The 13,000-nt window shown below is 40.3% G+C and overlaps 1 protein-coding gene across 1 annotated transcript; it reads left to right on the plus strand.

Moving 5' to 3' along the window:
- On the plus strand, positions 1 to 4,124 carry SCGB2B2 (secretoglobin family 2B member 2). The gene is made up of 3 exons (XM_074285182.1): positions 1 to 75; positions 3,010 to 3,191; positions 3,905 to 4,124. Exons 1-3 carry the CDS (start codon positions 15 to 17, stop codon positions 3,986 to 3,988), a joined length of 327 nt encoding a protein of 108 aa, XP_074141283.1. The 5' UTR covers positions 1 to 14; the 3' UTR covers positions 3,989 to 4,124.
- The last annotated feature ends 8,876 nt before the right edge of the window (positions 4,125 to 13,000 follow it).

Genomic DNA, 13,000 nt, shown 5'->3' on the forward strand with positions numbered 1-13,000 from the left:
TAGAGGGAGCCACCATGAAGATTACAAGTGTCACCTTTTGCCTCCTGCTGGTCCTAGCCCTGTGCAACCAATATGGTGAGACCTCGGGAATAAAGGGAAGGGTTACCCTAAGATCTCTCTCCTCTCACTTTCTCCCTCCCTCCCTCTCTTTCCTCCTTCTTTCTCTCTCTCCTTCCCTCTTTCTCTCTTTCTTCCCCTCTCCCACCCCCCTTTCTTTCTCTCTCCCTCCCTCTCTCTCTCCCCCTCTCCCTTCTTTTTCCCCCTCTCTCTCCCTCACCTTCCCTCTTCTTCCTCCTCCCTCTCCCCCTCTTCCTCCTTCTCTGTCTCTCTCTCTCTCTGTCTGTCTCTTATTATTTCTTTCTCCCTCTCTCTCCTCCCTTCTCTTCCCCCTCTCTCCCTCTCAACTCTCTTCCTCTCTTCCTCCCCAAATTTCTTAATGACAGACCCTCTGTGGAAGACTTTGAGAGATTGCAAGCAGCCCTACTAAGCCTCCATCCCATTCAGTAAAACAAATTGTATAAATACCATCTCTTTTTAAATTACAAAACTTTTGAGAGGAGTAATACTTCTTCACACCTTTGTGTGAGTGATTTTTTTGGTGGATGAGGAAGGGATCTGAGGGTCATATATTTAAAACCTGAGTCTTAGAGATCATATATAGCATCAGCCCCAGAGAAATGTCCAAAGTCACAAAGACACTGTGTGAGCTCTCACTGAGGTTCTCTAACTCCAAACCCAATCCTGTTTCCCAGCTGCTCTGGGCAGAGATAATTTCTTGGCGGGAAAAGAGACAAAATAGGAGTTCTAAGCAGCTGGGGAAGCCTGAGGGCCATGGGAGTCAGCAAAGAGGGCTAACATAATCATTTGTCTCAGGTTAATACAGAGCTGTGGTGAGGCACGAAGGGCAGGGGATATGTCTCTATCTGTAGTTCATATCTGCTTCAAAAATGCTTAGATCCCCATTCCCCCATCTTTCATCCTTCCCTCCATCATTTGTTGTTGAGTCATAACTGACCCCATTTGGGATTTTCTTGGCGAAGATTCTTTAGTGGTTAACCATTTCCTTCTCCAGCTCATTTTATAGATGAAAAATCTAAGGCAAAAAGCATTAAATGATTTGCTCAGGGTCACAAAGCTAGGAAGCGACTGTGGCCAGTTTTGAATTCATGAAGATGATCTTAATGATTCTAAGAATAGCATTCTATCTGCTGCAGCCCCACTTAGTTGCCCCACTCCCTTGATCAGCAGCTTTTATTATAGGAAAATTCCCCCTGGAGGCCACTCATTTTATCTGGTGTGGTATAAATGACAAACCAAAAGGGGAAGGAAAAGAAGGAAATTTTTGCCATAGGAGCATATATATCTAGAATTGGAAGGAATAGGAATCTTAGAAGTCATTTCATCTCCCACTTCATTTCACAGAATGGTTAGATGATTTGCCAAGAGTCATAAAGGTAATAAGTAGTAGAACTAGTATTCAAGCTCAGGTCTTCTGATTCCAGAAGAGCTCTTTTCACTGCTTGTCACCTCATTCTAAGGATCAATCACCATACATTTACAAAGCACTTACTATGGACCAGATGCTGGACATACAAGCATAGAACTGAAATAGTCTCTGCCTTAAATTTAAGTTCCTGCTATTTTTCCCTCTCTTCTTTTTTGAGGAGAAAAGAAAATAAAGTCAATATGTACATATGTAAAGATAAATAAGGTACAAATGAGATATCAAGTACAGTACAATAAATGATATTAAGTACACAAAAGTAGTTATGCCAAGATACAGAGATTGAAAGTCAAGAAGACCAGTCTAACTGGGCATTGGAGAGCAAAAAAGGGAGCATAGTTGGAAAGAGAGGTTGTAGCCAGGTTATAAAGAAATTTAAAGATCAAATGAAATTTATAATTAATTTTAAAATCAAAAGGGGTCACTGTTTGTTGAGTAATAAATGCTTATTGACTGAGTGGAAAAAGCTGCTTTGCACTGGGAAAATCAATTTATTAGCTGTGTGGAGAATGGATTAGAACAGGAAGAGACTTGAAGCAGAAGACCATTTAGGAGGCTATTGTAATAGTCCCCCCCCCAAAAAAAAAGAGGTAATTCGGCTTGAATTTAGGTAGCAAACATGAATTGAGAGAGTAGGTCAGATGCAAGAGATGTTGGGAATGGAAACAAACTAATTGAATATTTAAGATGAGTGAGAATCAATTATCAAGAAGAATGATGAAATCACAAATTACAGTGACTAAAAGGATAATGTTGTCATCAACATTAATAGGAAAATTTGGAAGATTGGGGAGAAGTGGGAGAGAGAAAAGTAGAATTTGCTTTGGAAATGTTCAGTTTGAGAGCCATCCAGTTTGACATTTCTAATAGGCAGTCGGTGATCCACAACATAAACTTGAGAGAAATTAAAGTTTAATAGATAGATTCAAGTCATCTGCACAGATTCATCTGTATATTGACTCCATGGATGTAGATAAGATCACAAAGTAAAAACATATAAAAAGGAAAAAAAGGAGAACCAAGAGCAAACTCAATTAATGAGCAGGATGATTGATGAAGGAGCAAAGGAGATTAAAAAAGAGCAGAAAAAAAAGATAAGAGGATAATCCAGAGCGAGCAATGTCATGCAAACTGGGAGAGGAGAGAGAATATCCAGGAGAAGATAAATAAGGGACTAATAAATGTTTCAGAGAGGCCAAGAAAGAGCCTAAAGGATCTTGACTTTAGGAAATCAACTAACTTTCAGTTAGTTGAAACCTTCAAGTTTCCTGACTCCAATTCCATTTCATTACTCCATGAAAGGTTTGTGGGTACATGCAAAAGAGAGGCTCCAAACAATCCAAATGAAAAGGAGGCTCTGGGTAAAGGATAATAACTCCTTGAGAAGGACTAACAGGTTATGGGCATATGAGAGAGCTCCTGTGGTCCCTAGATCCCCTGACCATTTCTGAAGATGAGTTTTCAGACACCTCCTAACCATGGACAACTCCTGTTTTTGTTTCTAGCCGAAAGCTGCCTTCCATTTTATACCACTTATGCTGTAATGATCTTAAGGAATCCTGAATTGTTAAAACTGGACCTCATGAAATATGACCCTACTCCAGAAGAGGTTAACGCCTTACTAAAGATACAGGAGTGTTATGCTGAACATTCTGTTCTAAGAACCGCACTAAATATAAAGTTCATGGTAAGAAAAGTTCCCTTACCTCCCCACAGCTCCAAGTAGTCAGACTTCCCTAAAGGCCACACTCCCATCCCTGACACAAATTACATCCATCACCCATGCACAGGTACACACAGAGAGCACTAATACATAGGGCATGTGTCTTGTAAAGAAGCATAGGATTTGTCTCAAATGGGACCAGGGATCAGGGGAATCAACTAAGGTTCCTCCCACAGGCCTCTTAAGCTTATTGGCTTCTTCTTTCCTTCCTGACTCTATCCATTCCACCTCCCAAATTTGCACCCCCTCATCCTGAGATCCCTGGGATTCATCCCAGCAATGATTTTGGAGGCCTAGAAGAAGGAATAAATCAGAGGCCAGCAGCCACACTTGGGGTTGAGAGAGGAGATCAGGAGAGGCCAGACTCCAGACTAATCACCATACGTGTGATTATCAGAAAATTTCACCAAAGAGATAATCCCAGGAACCTTGTCCCTACCTACCACTAACCCTGTCACGTAAACAAGATCTCAACCCAGAAACCTTATTTTCCCCACTCCTAGTCCAGTCAGTAAAGGTAAACCTCATTCCTATCCACACTCCAACTTGCAGCCCAGAGGAACTGAACATTTCTCACAGGATTTAGGTTTGGGCTATGAGCTGGGAGTGGAGCCTAAGACTATTCTCAAAGCCCCTCCTTGACTATGATTTACATTCTATCCTTTCTCTCTCCCCAGATGATCATCGAATTAAGTCCAGAATGCATCAAACATGTGATGGATAGAGTTGCAAACTTTAAAAATCAGCTAGGGAAAATGTGAATAACAACTCAGTTGCTGTCGCTGCTATTCACCCCATGCCTATTCCAGGCCCACTTTACCTTCTAAACCCTGAGATCCTGTCCAACATGGATGATCATAGTCCCTGATGATTCTAATAAAGCAAATGTACCTCAAATCTATTTGTGACTGCATAATTGCATGAGTTAGTGAGTATGTAATGTATATGCTATTGCATGACGAGGGGAAGTTTTGGGAAATGCTGAAATTGGAGTTCAAGCCCCAGGCTATAGTGTAGACTTTCACTCTTTCCCTTACTAATTGTATGACACATACTATTCTCATACTCAATTTTCTCATCTGCAAAAAAGGACTTAATTAAATGATCTTTAAGCTTTATAAGCTTTACCCAGCTTATAAAATTCTATAGTTATGCATTTGTTATAAGTGTATGTTACTGTGTAATTATGCTTGATAATGCCTATGTGTCCTTTGTATAACTTTAATTATGTATATTGTTGTATATAATAATGCAAATTATTGACTATGCTACATCACACACTGCTATATCTGACCACTGGACCAAATGGTTCTAGAGGGGAAAGTGAGGCTCCCTCACTTACATCCAATTCACTTTCATGTCATGGCATCCCCATCCCAACATCATGGTTGTCTTTGAGAACAAAGGATAAACAATAACATCACACCCTGTGCAGCTTTCTGGGTGTTCCTGTGTGCACTTGTGTATCACTGAGATATGTAACTCAGACTGGCTCTGTACATCATTGAGTCTCTTTGTGTAACACTCACCAGCACACCCCCACCAAGCAAAGCCCATTTCGTGAGAACTAACTAGGATCTCTACACGCATGGTCCCCAACCTTCATCTCTTTACCCTCTTTAATTCCTCCCAGCAAGACAATACCACATGCTCCAATTGCAGACTCTGGAGAATGCCTCTTTCTCTTGAAAAAGAGGCATGAGGCAGCTTCAGCCTGAAACCTTTTCAGGGGAGTAGCACAAGGACCAAAGGCAAAAAAACCCATTCCAAATTCATCTCCTTCTGAGAGTCCTCTGTCTATGACCCAGTCCCATCTGTCTCCTTTCTAAGTTCTATTTCCACTGAATCTACCCCTTCATCCCAGCTCCAACCCAGCCCACCTTAGACTTCTTTTTTTAGGGAGTTTCTCACTTCCTTTTTCTGCCTGTCTTTCCCTCTCATGCCTCTCTCTCTCTAGCACCCCTTATCCTATGTTCCACTGTCCTTGCTCTTTGACTATCTTTTTCTCTCCTTCATTTCCAATTCCCTCAAATCTTCCTCCATCTCTCACTTCCTTCATTCCCCCAATCCCAAAAAGATCTTTCCCAAAGACCAACTTTCCCTTACATCCAATCATTTAGCTCCTTGACCCCACTAGAGCTTCAAGGATATCCTGATTCCCTCAGACAATGACTGCTTCCTTCCAAATAATTGTTTTCTGTAAGTCAGCATCATATCAATTCATTCTGTCTCATCTCCTGCTCTCTTTCTGAACCCCTGGGTATTTGCTCACCCTTTCTATAAGGGCATGGTGGGACCTGGCCAAGGAAGCTTAAGTTTAAATCTCCCTCAATCCATCCATCTCTAAAGTCCATTAGCACCCATAGTCCCAGTGACTGAGAAGCCACAGACACTTAATAGATAGGCCCAGGTGGGACAGCTAGGGACAACGGGGATAATAATCCAGATAAAACTATGGTCAGGGTCTGACCATAACCATAAGGCCAAGCTTGAGTATACTAGAACCAGGACCTAGAAACACAGGCTGTAAAGTCAAAACCACTGAGTTAAAGTATGAAGGATAGGCAGAACAGAAGGACAGCCATAGAATTTCAAAACTAAAAAGAACTACAAAATCTTATTTCCTATCTGATGCAGGAATCCTTTTTAAAATATTTCTAATTGCAGGATCACTTAAATATGTGAGACTTAGGAACATTTCCCTGTCAGGAAGATGAAAAGTAGAATGCTACAGACAAGGAAAGGAAATGGACAGCTTACTTTTAGCAGTTAAAAAAAAAAAAAAAAAAAAAAGATTTGAATGGAGAAATGAGATCATTAGTGGGTGGATAGAATCTGGAAAATGAGTGTGTGGTACGGAAATGGTGAGGGAACACCATTTAATAAAAAAAGCTGGAGAGAGCTCTAGAGAAAAGCAAAGTTTATTGTACATTCTCGCGAGAAGGGCGTCCCACCCTTTGAGTAGACTATCGAAGAGAGGAAGCACCTCCTGTGGGCAGGAGAGCACCTTTAATCCCTAATGCAAAACGCCCCCTCCCACCACTGACCCTCATCCTCATTGGCTGAGAGTCTTACATTCTAAACGCGAGATCTACCCATGAAATTGAACTTGACCAATAAGTACATAGTTGCCCATATTTGGATGAAATAGGGGAGATGATATCATAGGAGGGGAAGGCAATGCCCTTTGCTCGAACTTCAGAGTTCTTCAGGCCTACTCGAACTCTGAAGTAGATGAAGCCTTACTCGATTTTCGCAACTGTCTTGAAAGATCTCACCTCATCTCATTCATGAGGTTACTTAGATAATGAATTCAGAGTTCCAGATTAAGAAAAGAACTAGGTCAGTACTGGGGCAGAGAGTCAGTGATGAGAAATTACTGAAGGCACAAGGTCATGAAGGAACAAAGTGGGACAATGCAATGAGGAAAACTCATTAGTGAGGGAAAATCTACTCACATCTGGTAGACTACAGGTGAAAACCTTAGGTAAACCAAAGGACCTCAAAGCATCTGTTTCCACATCCAGACACAGAGAAATACAAACAGGCTAAAAATAAAGTGTTCAATAAAATGAATATTCCAAAGGAAAAAAAAAAAAAAAACTTGAAAAAGAACAAATTAAAAATTCATAATTAATTCCAAATTGGAAATTCTGAAAATCAAAATAAAGATTAACAAAATGGAAAATAGGAAAACTACTAAACCAATAAATAAAATTAGGAATTGGTTTTATAGGGAAAAAAATACTTAATAAACCATTGGTTAATTTGACTTTTTTTTAATGCTCCACAAACAATGTACTAATGTCACTTTGGAAGCAGGGGCTGTGAACACTTCCTTCTTAGTGGGTGAGATTTCTCAGTCTTTTTGTATTTGAGTGTGTCTGTGTTTATTTCTCTGTAGATAAGAGACAGTCACAGTGAATAAAGAATGGCCATTCTAGTATCATCCTGCATATATCTGGTGACATTTTTCCTTGAGCCCAAACTCTGGCTTCTCCCCACTATCAGACAACTCGAGCCTCCCTGATATGAAGCAGAAGGCCTGCAGATTCACAGATACATTCCTCCCTCTTTGTCTTACTCAGGCATATACACACCCAACTTCTAAGAGTATTAAGCTTCAAGAAGAAGAAAAAATAAATAAATAAATAAATAAAGGATCTTTCAGAGACTTGAGCATTTTTGTGCCTCCTTTCCCCATTTATTTAGTCAAGGCAAGATTACTGTACTGCTCAATTGACCAGGACATAGGCTCTAGAGGGACACATGACCGTGACAAAGGTCACCCATGCCCTCTTTTCTTTTTCTAGAGCCAAAATCAATGCAACTCCAGAATGTACAAACCAAGAGCAGTCTGTAAAATAATGGAAGCTGGGCTACATTACAAACCCTATCCCTCTGACTGATCACCCCATCATCATCCCTGACTGCTACAGGCTGAACCAGGGAGTTGAAGGCACACCACTGTTAATTTCTATTCACATGACTTATTCAATCAATGAAAAGCAACTCAGCTCATGCCTCTGCATGTATTTCTCCCTGTGTGATGGTTATGTCACTGGGTATGGAACTGTGTGGCTCACCACCCTCATGCTTCTGGCACTGGGTGATGGTGGAAGTGTCTGTGGCTCACTGGGTGGCTGGGTACCACCCTGGAGATATATCATTTAGTGGGCGGCTGTCTCACTTCAATTGTGGCTACATAAATGAGTGTCCTGGGTGACTACCTAGGTCCCCGTGTGCCTTTGTGCAATAGCATGTCCTCCAGCACAGGGGCCCTGGGTATCTGTGTATCTTCCTTTGTCGTTTTGTGAACTTCCAGTCAAAGAAGCAGGCACTTTGTGAGAACTCATAAGGCTCTGGCCTTAAAGGCTTACACCCCTAGCTGAGACTTGTTCTTCAGGAAAAGACCCATGTCCATCACCTGACCACCTAACTAGCAGAAAGGTATCCACATTCACTCCTGTGTTCAACTCCAACTCTTCAGGCTACCAGGAAGGTATAAATTCCCATGGTTCAGACAAAATCCAGCTAGCTCCAGGGGTTCTACTTGTTTCTGTGTTTGCAATTCACACTGATTAACCCCTGACCTGGGGTCTTTCTTAGGGTCTTCTTGGGTTGTCTCAAGAGGACCCCTGTTCTGCCCCAAACCTTCTTTGTGTTTCATCAGCCTATGTTTGCCCTGAGGCCCAAATGTGTTCTATTTGTGGGGAAATGTAGAGAACTTGAAATTTCCTGGCCTACTCTGCTATCTTCCTAGAATCCTCCCCAGCCTTGGCTCTTCTCTACAATGCAGTGATTCAAGGCAATTGTAATAGACTTGGAAAATGCCAGTGACATCTAGAGAGATAACTATAGAGAATGAATATGGATTGAAGCATAGTATTAGTACTAATTAGTATTAGCATAGTATTTTCATTTTTGTTTTTTTCTTGAGGTTTTTTTTCCCTTTCGGTCTGATTTTTCTTGCACAACATGACAAATATGGAAATATGTTTAAAAGGATTGCACATATTTAACCTATGTCAGAGTGCATACTGTCATGGGGAGGGAGGAAGTAAAGGAGGGAAGGAGAAAAATTTGGAAAAAATTGGAACGCAAAAACGATTTTTGAAAACTATCTTTTCCTGTATTTGGAAAAATAAAATACTACTAGAAATATTTTTTTAAAAGAAGAAGAAAATAGTATAGTATGACTAAGATACAATAAGATTTCTTTTCACATGTGGTAAATATTCTAATTATACTACATATTTCAATAAAAGGTTTGCTTAAAAAGAAAAAGAAAATTGTGGCTGCCCTTTTTGTAGTGCCCAGAAACTGGAAGATGAATGGATGTCCATCAATTGGAGAATGGTTGGGTAAATTATGTTATATGAAGGTTATGGAATATTATTGCTCTGTAAGAAATGATCAGCAGGAGGAATACAGAGAGGCCTGGAGAGACTTACATCAATTGATGCTGAGTGAAATGAGCAGGACCAGGATATTGTTCTACATAGCAACAAGATTATACAATGATTAATTCTGATGGACGTGGCTCTCTCCAACATTGAGATGATTCAAACCAGTTCTAATTGCTCAGTGATGAAGAGAGCCATCTACTCCCAGAGAGAGGGACTGTGGGAACTAAGTGTGGTTCACAACATATCATTCTCACTTTTTCTGTTGTGATTTGCTTGCATTTTGTTTTCTTTCCCAGTTTTTTTTCCTTATTGATTCAATGTTTCTTGTGCATCAAGATAACTATATAAATATGTATACATATATTGAATTTAACATATATTTTAACACATTTAGCATGTTTTGGACTACCTGCCATCTAGGGGAGGGGGTAGGGGAAGGAGGGGATAATTTGGAACAGAAGGCTTTGCAAGGGTCAATTTTGAAAAATTAATTCTCTTCTAGACATTAGGAAATGAGACTGTAGAGGAGAGATTGAAAGGAAATCAAAGAATGACAGAGAGGGGCAACATGTTAGAAGAAAATTAGATCACTTGAATGGATAGAGGCTAGCCTTGATAAGGAGTAAGATTACCTCATCAAGTGACACAGAGATAAAGGTGGGGGAGGGGGGAATGGCATAAGGCTTCTAAGAGACAGGAAATGGAGAAGAGAGAAGAGGGAGTTCCCAGCAAATGGCCTCAATTTTTCTGTAAAATATGAGGCAAAGATTTCAGCTGAGAAAGTGGGATTTGGGAAGAGGGGCCTAAGGAAAAGTTGAAGGAGAGAGGAAGAGTCACTGTGAAGAGTGGGATGGTGAATTGGAAAAAAAAAAAGGTATAATAGGATTTCCTAGTGTCAGTGAGGGACCAGTTGAGGTTAGATAACATAAATTTATAGTAAGACTATTCAGAACAGTTTCATGATTTTCTCCACCTTTTTTCAGCAGCATATGTTTAAACATGAAAGGGATGAATGATAGAAGTGATCCAAGGCTGAGACTTGGCTGGACATAATTGGCAATATGATAATGGAGCCAGGGATTCAAGGGAAAAAGAAAGTATAGAGTTAAATTGTTCACCAAGATAGGGAAAATAGGAAATAGTGGCTAGTGCAGGGGAGGATTGTCTAGGAGAGAATTGAGGAGTCAAGGAATTGGAAGTCAAGGTGCAGTTGGAGAATAGAATCATATAAGGGAAAACAAAGTGAGAAATGAAAAACCAGTAAACCAGAGAAAGGGATTTCAGAATTCTTGAACATGAAGACTATATTTTTGTGGGTGACAGCAAGAGAGCAAAGATATCTTTCTGAGGGGCTGAAAAGGAGAATGGATCTTTAAATCATCTAACACCAGTTATGAAAATCCCCTTACCTTGCTGGCCAGACTTGTAAAACAAATCTTTATCTTCCAGTAGTCATCTCCATCAATATACAGATTCCTCATATTCATTTTGGTCTTGATCTGTTCAACCCAAAGAGGTCTCATCTCTATTCTATCTTGACATGCCCACCTGCCAGACATTCCCGTGGCCACAAAAGTTTCTCCACTTAACATGCCTGTTCTTATGTGTCTGTTCCAAGGGCAATGCCAAGAAAGAAGCTGCTTTTCAAGTTTCACAGAAATGGAAGTATGTGCTCTCTAAATTCCAGTCCCTGGACCAAGGAGGTCCCAACTCCTTGGGCTTCCTGATCTCTTGACAAGGAGGGAAAGGGATAGTACCCGGAATACAGAGCCCCCCCAATATAGGGCTGACAACACACTCAAGGCAGGAGAGAGTGCCTTTGGGGGAAATCACCCTCTTCCAGGACAACTCTGTGTCTGCAGGCCCTCTTCAGGTGACATAAGAAAGCAATATGCTAACAAAAGAACACTGAACACATGACTGAGTCATGCTGATTTGTCCACGGGAAAGAAGTGGTTTATGGTGGCAATTTAGGACCATATAATTACCACCAAAAATGGAAAAGGGGACCCCCTTTTAAGGATTAAAAATTTTAAGGATTCTGAACTCCAAAAATGTAGATTATATGCATGGAAATGGCAGGAAACATGCAACATTTTGAGGCAATTACAGGGAACAGAAAAGGAACTTAAGTCAAGAAGACCCATCTTTCTGAGTTCAAATCTAGTCTCAGACACTACTTGTGTGACCTTGGGCAAGTCACTTAACCCTGTTTTTCCATTTCCTCATCTGTAAAATGAAATAGAGAAGGAACTGGCAAAGCATCTAGTTTCTTTGCTAAGAAAATCCCATATGGGGTCAGAAAAGGTAAGACACAATGGAAATGACTGAACAATATGCAACATATTACTGAAAGCTATAAGAGTACCCAACAAATACTTAGACATGACATTTTGGGTAAGCCAATAGAAGCTTGCAATTTTTCATGGATAGACAGATTGTCATGCTACAAATATGGGTCTCCAAATATCCTGAAGCATTTAACCAATAACATATTCAATTCAGAACATTATTATGGAAGAAACTGTCGACCATAGTCATGTGGACTTAATATTTATCCATAAAACTCAATACAAATTTTAATGGATTTTATCAAAGCAAATATTCACAATTTCCAAACTATAAGTAATGAAAAGCTTTTAAAACATGGGAACTTAAAGCAGAGAACAAAACCCCATGGCAACAGGAAGAGGTCATATGATTCCTGTGTCCCACAGAATTTTGTTAGTCTACAGAGAAGCTCACATGAACTGATGCTGAGTGAAGTGAGCAGAACTGGGAGATCATTGTACACAGTAACAAGAAGATTATGTGATGATCAACTGTGATGGACATGACTCTTTTCAATAATAAAATGATTTGGCTTGTGATGAAAAGAACCATTAGCATCCAGAGAGAGAACTATGGAGACAAAGCCATTCTGTAATTAAGTGGTTAAGGGATATGAACAGGCAGTTTTCAGAAAAATAAATCAAAAATAACAATAGTCATATAAAATGTTCTAAGGATTCTGTTTTGTTTTCTACTTACCTCTGCATAAATATTGTCTCCTTGTAAGATAATGTTGTCATCGTTGTTTGTCCTGTTTTGAAGAGGACCATGACATCAGGAAGGTGATGTCAGGACTTGCAAATGAATTGGAATGAAGTGAGGAAGGGCCATGCAAAGTCACCATTCTCTCTTCCAGAGTCATCTGAGTTCAGTCGCAAGGGTCAGGGCAACAGGTTAGAATGACTGGAGACGTGTCCAGATGCAGTAGGAGATCCAGGTTTTTGTAACCTGAGGTTTTTTCTAGGTCTTAGTTTGACTGAAGTAATGCCCATTCAGTGATTAAGGTTAGGTAACCCCTTGTTAGAGAATAAGCCCTTTAAGGATAATATGAAAGTTGGTTGTTTTGGGGGGACTTTAGGGGTCTGGTTTGGGATCTCATAGTTCATGAAATCCTAATAAATAATCCTTCAGCCTAATATATGAATATGAATATTAGTTCTATCTTGTGAAAAAGAAAAATGATGCTTTCCACCCATAGATCACCTCCTGGTTATGGGCCCTCTGGGTGAGGACTTTGTTTCTTTGAATATTGGCTAGACCGTGACTGGATCATAGATTTTGACCCTTGGACTTTTGCCTGTGGACTCCATGAGGAGGGTTAGACCTAGTAGGGGGTCAGGCTCCTGGGAGGTGTGTGTGTGTGTGTGTGTGTGTGTGTGTGTGTGTGTGTGTGTGTGTGAAAAGTTTCTTGAGCAATGACAGAATCCCTCTGAGGAGCATAAGGAATCCCCACTCTCAAGAAAGCTTTTTAGTTACTATTCCCCCAACTCTTGAGAAGAAAACACAGACACTGAGTATTGAATTGCAGGAAAT

The sequence above is a fragment of the Sminthopsis crassicaudata genome, chromosome 2 (assembly GCF_048593235.1).
Source record: "Sminthopsis crassicaudata isolate SCR6 chromosome 2, ASM4859323v1, whole genome shotgun sequence".
Taxonomy (NCBI): Eukaryota; Metazoa; Chordata; class Mammalia; order Dasyuromorphia; family Dasyuridae; genus Sminthopsis; species Sminthopsis crassicaudata.

Bases quoted from the DNA above. Each gene is read 5' to 3' on its own strand.
- SCGB2B2 (XM_074285182.1), top strand. From the start codon at position 15: ATGAAGATTACAAGTGTCACCTTTTGCCTCCTGCTGGTCCTAGCCCTG. The intron at 76-3,009 runs GTGAGACCTCGG...TTTTGTTTCTAG, and splicing joins AGCCCTGTGCAACCAATATG to CCGAAAGCTGCCTTCCATTT. The intron at 3,192-3,904 runs GTAAGAAAAGTT...CTCTCTCCCCAG, and splicing joins CACTAAATATAAAGTTCATG to ATGATCATCGAATTAAGTCC.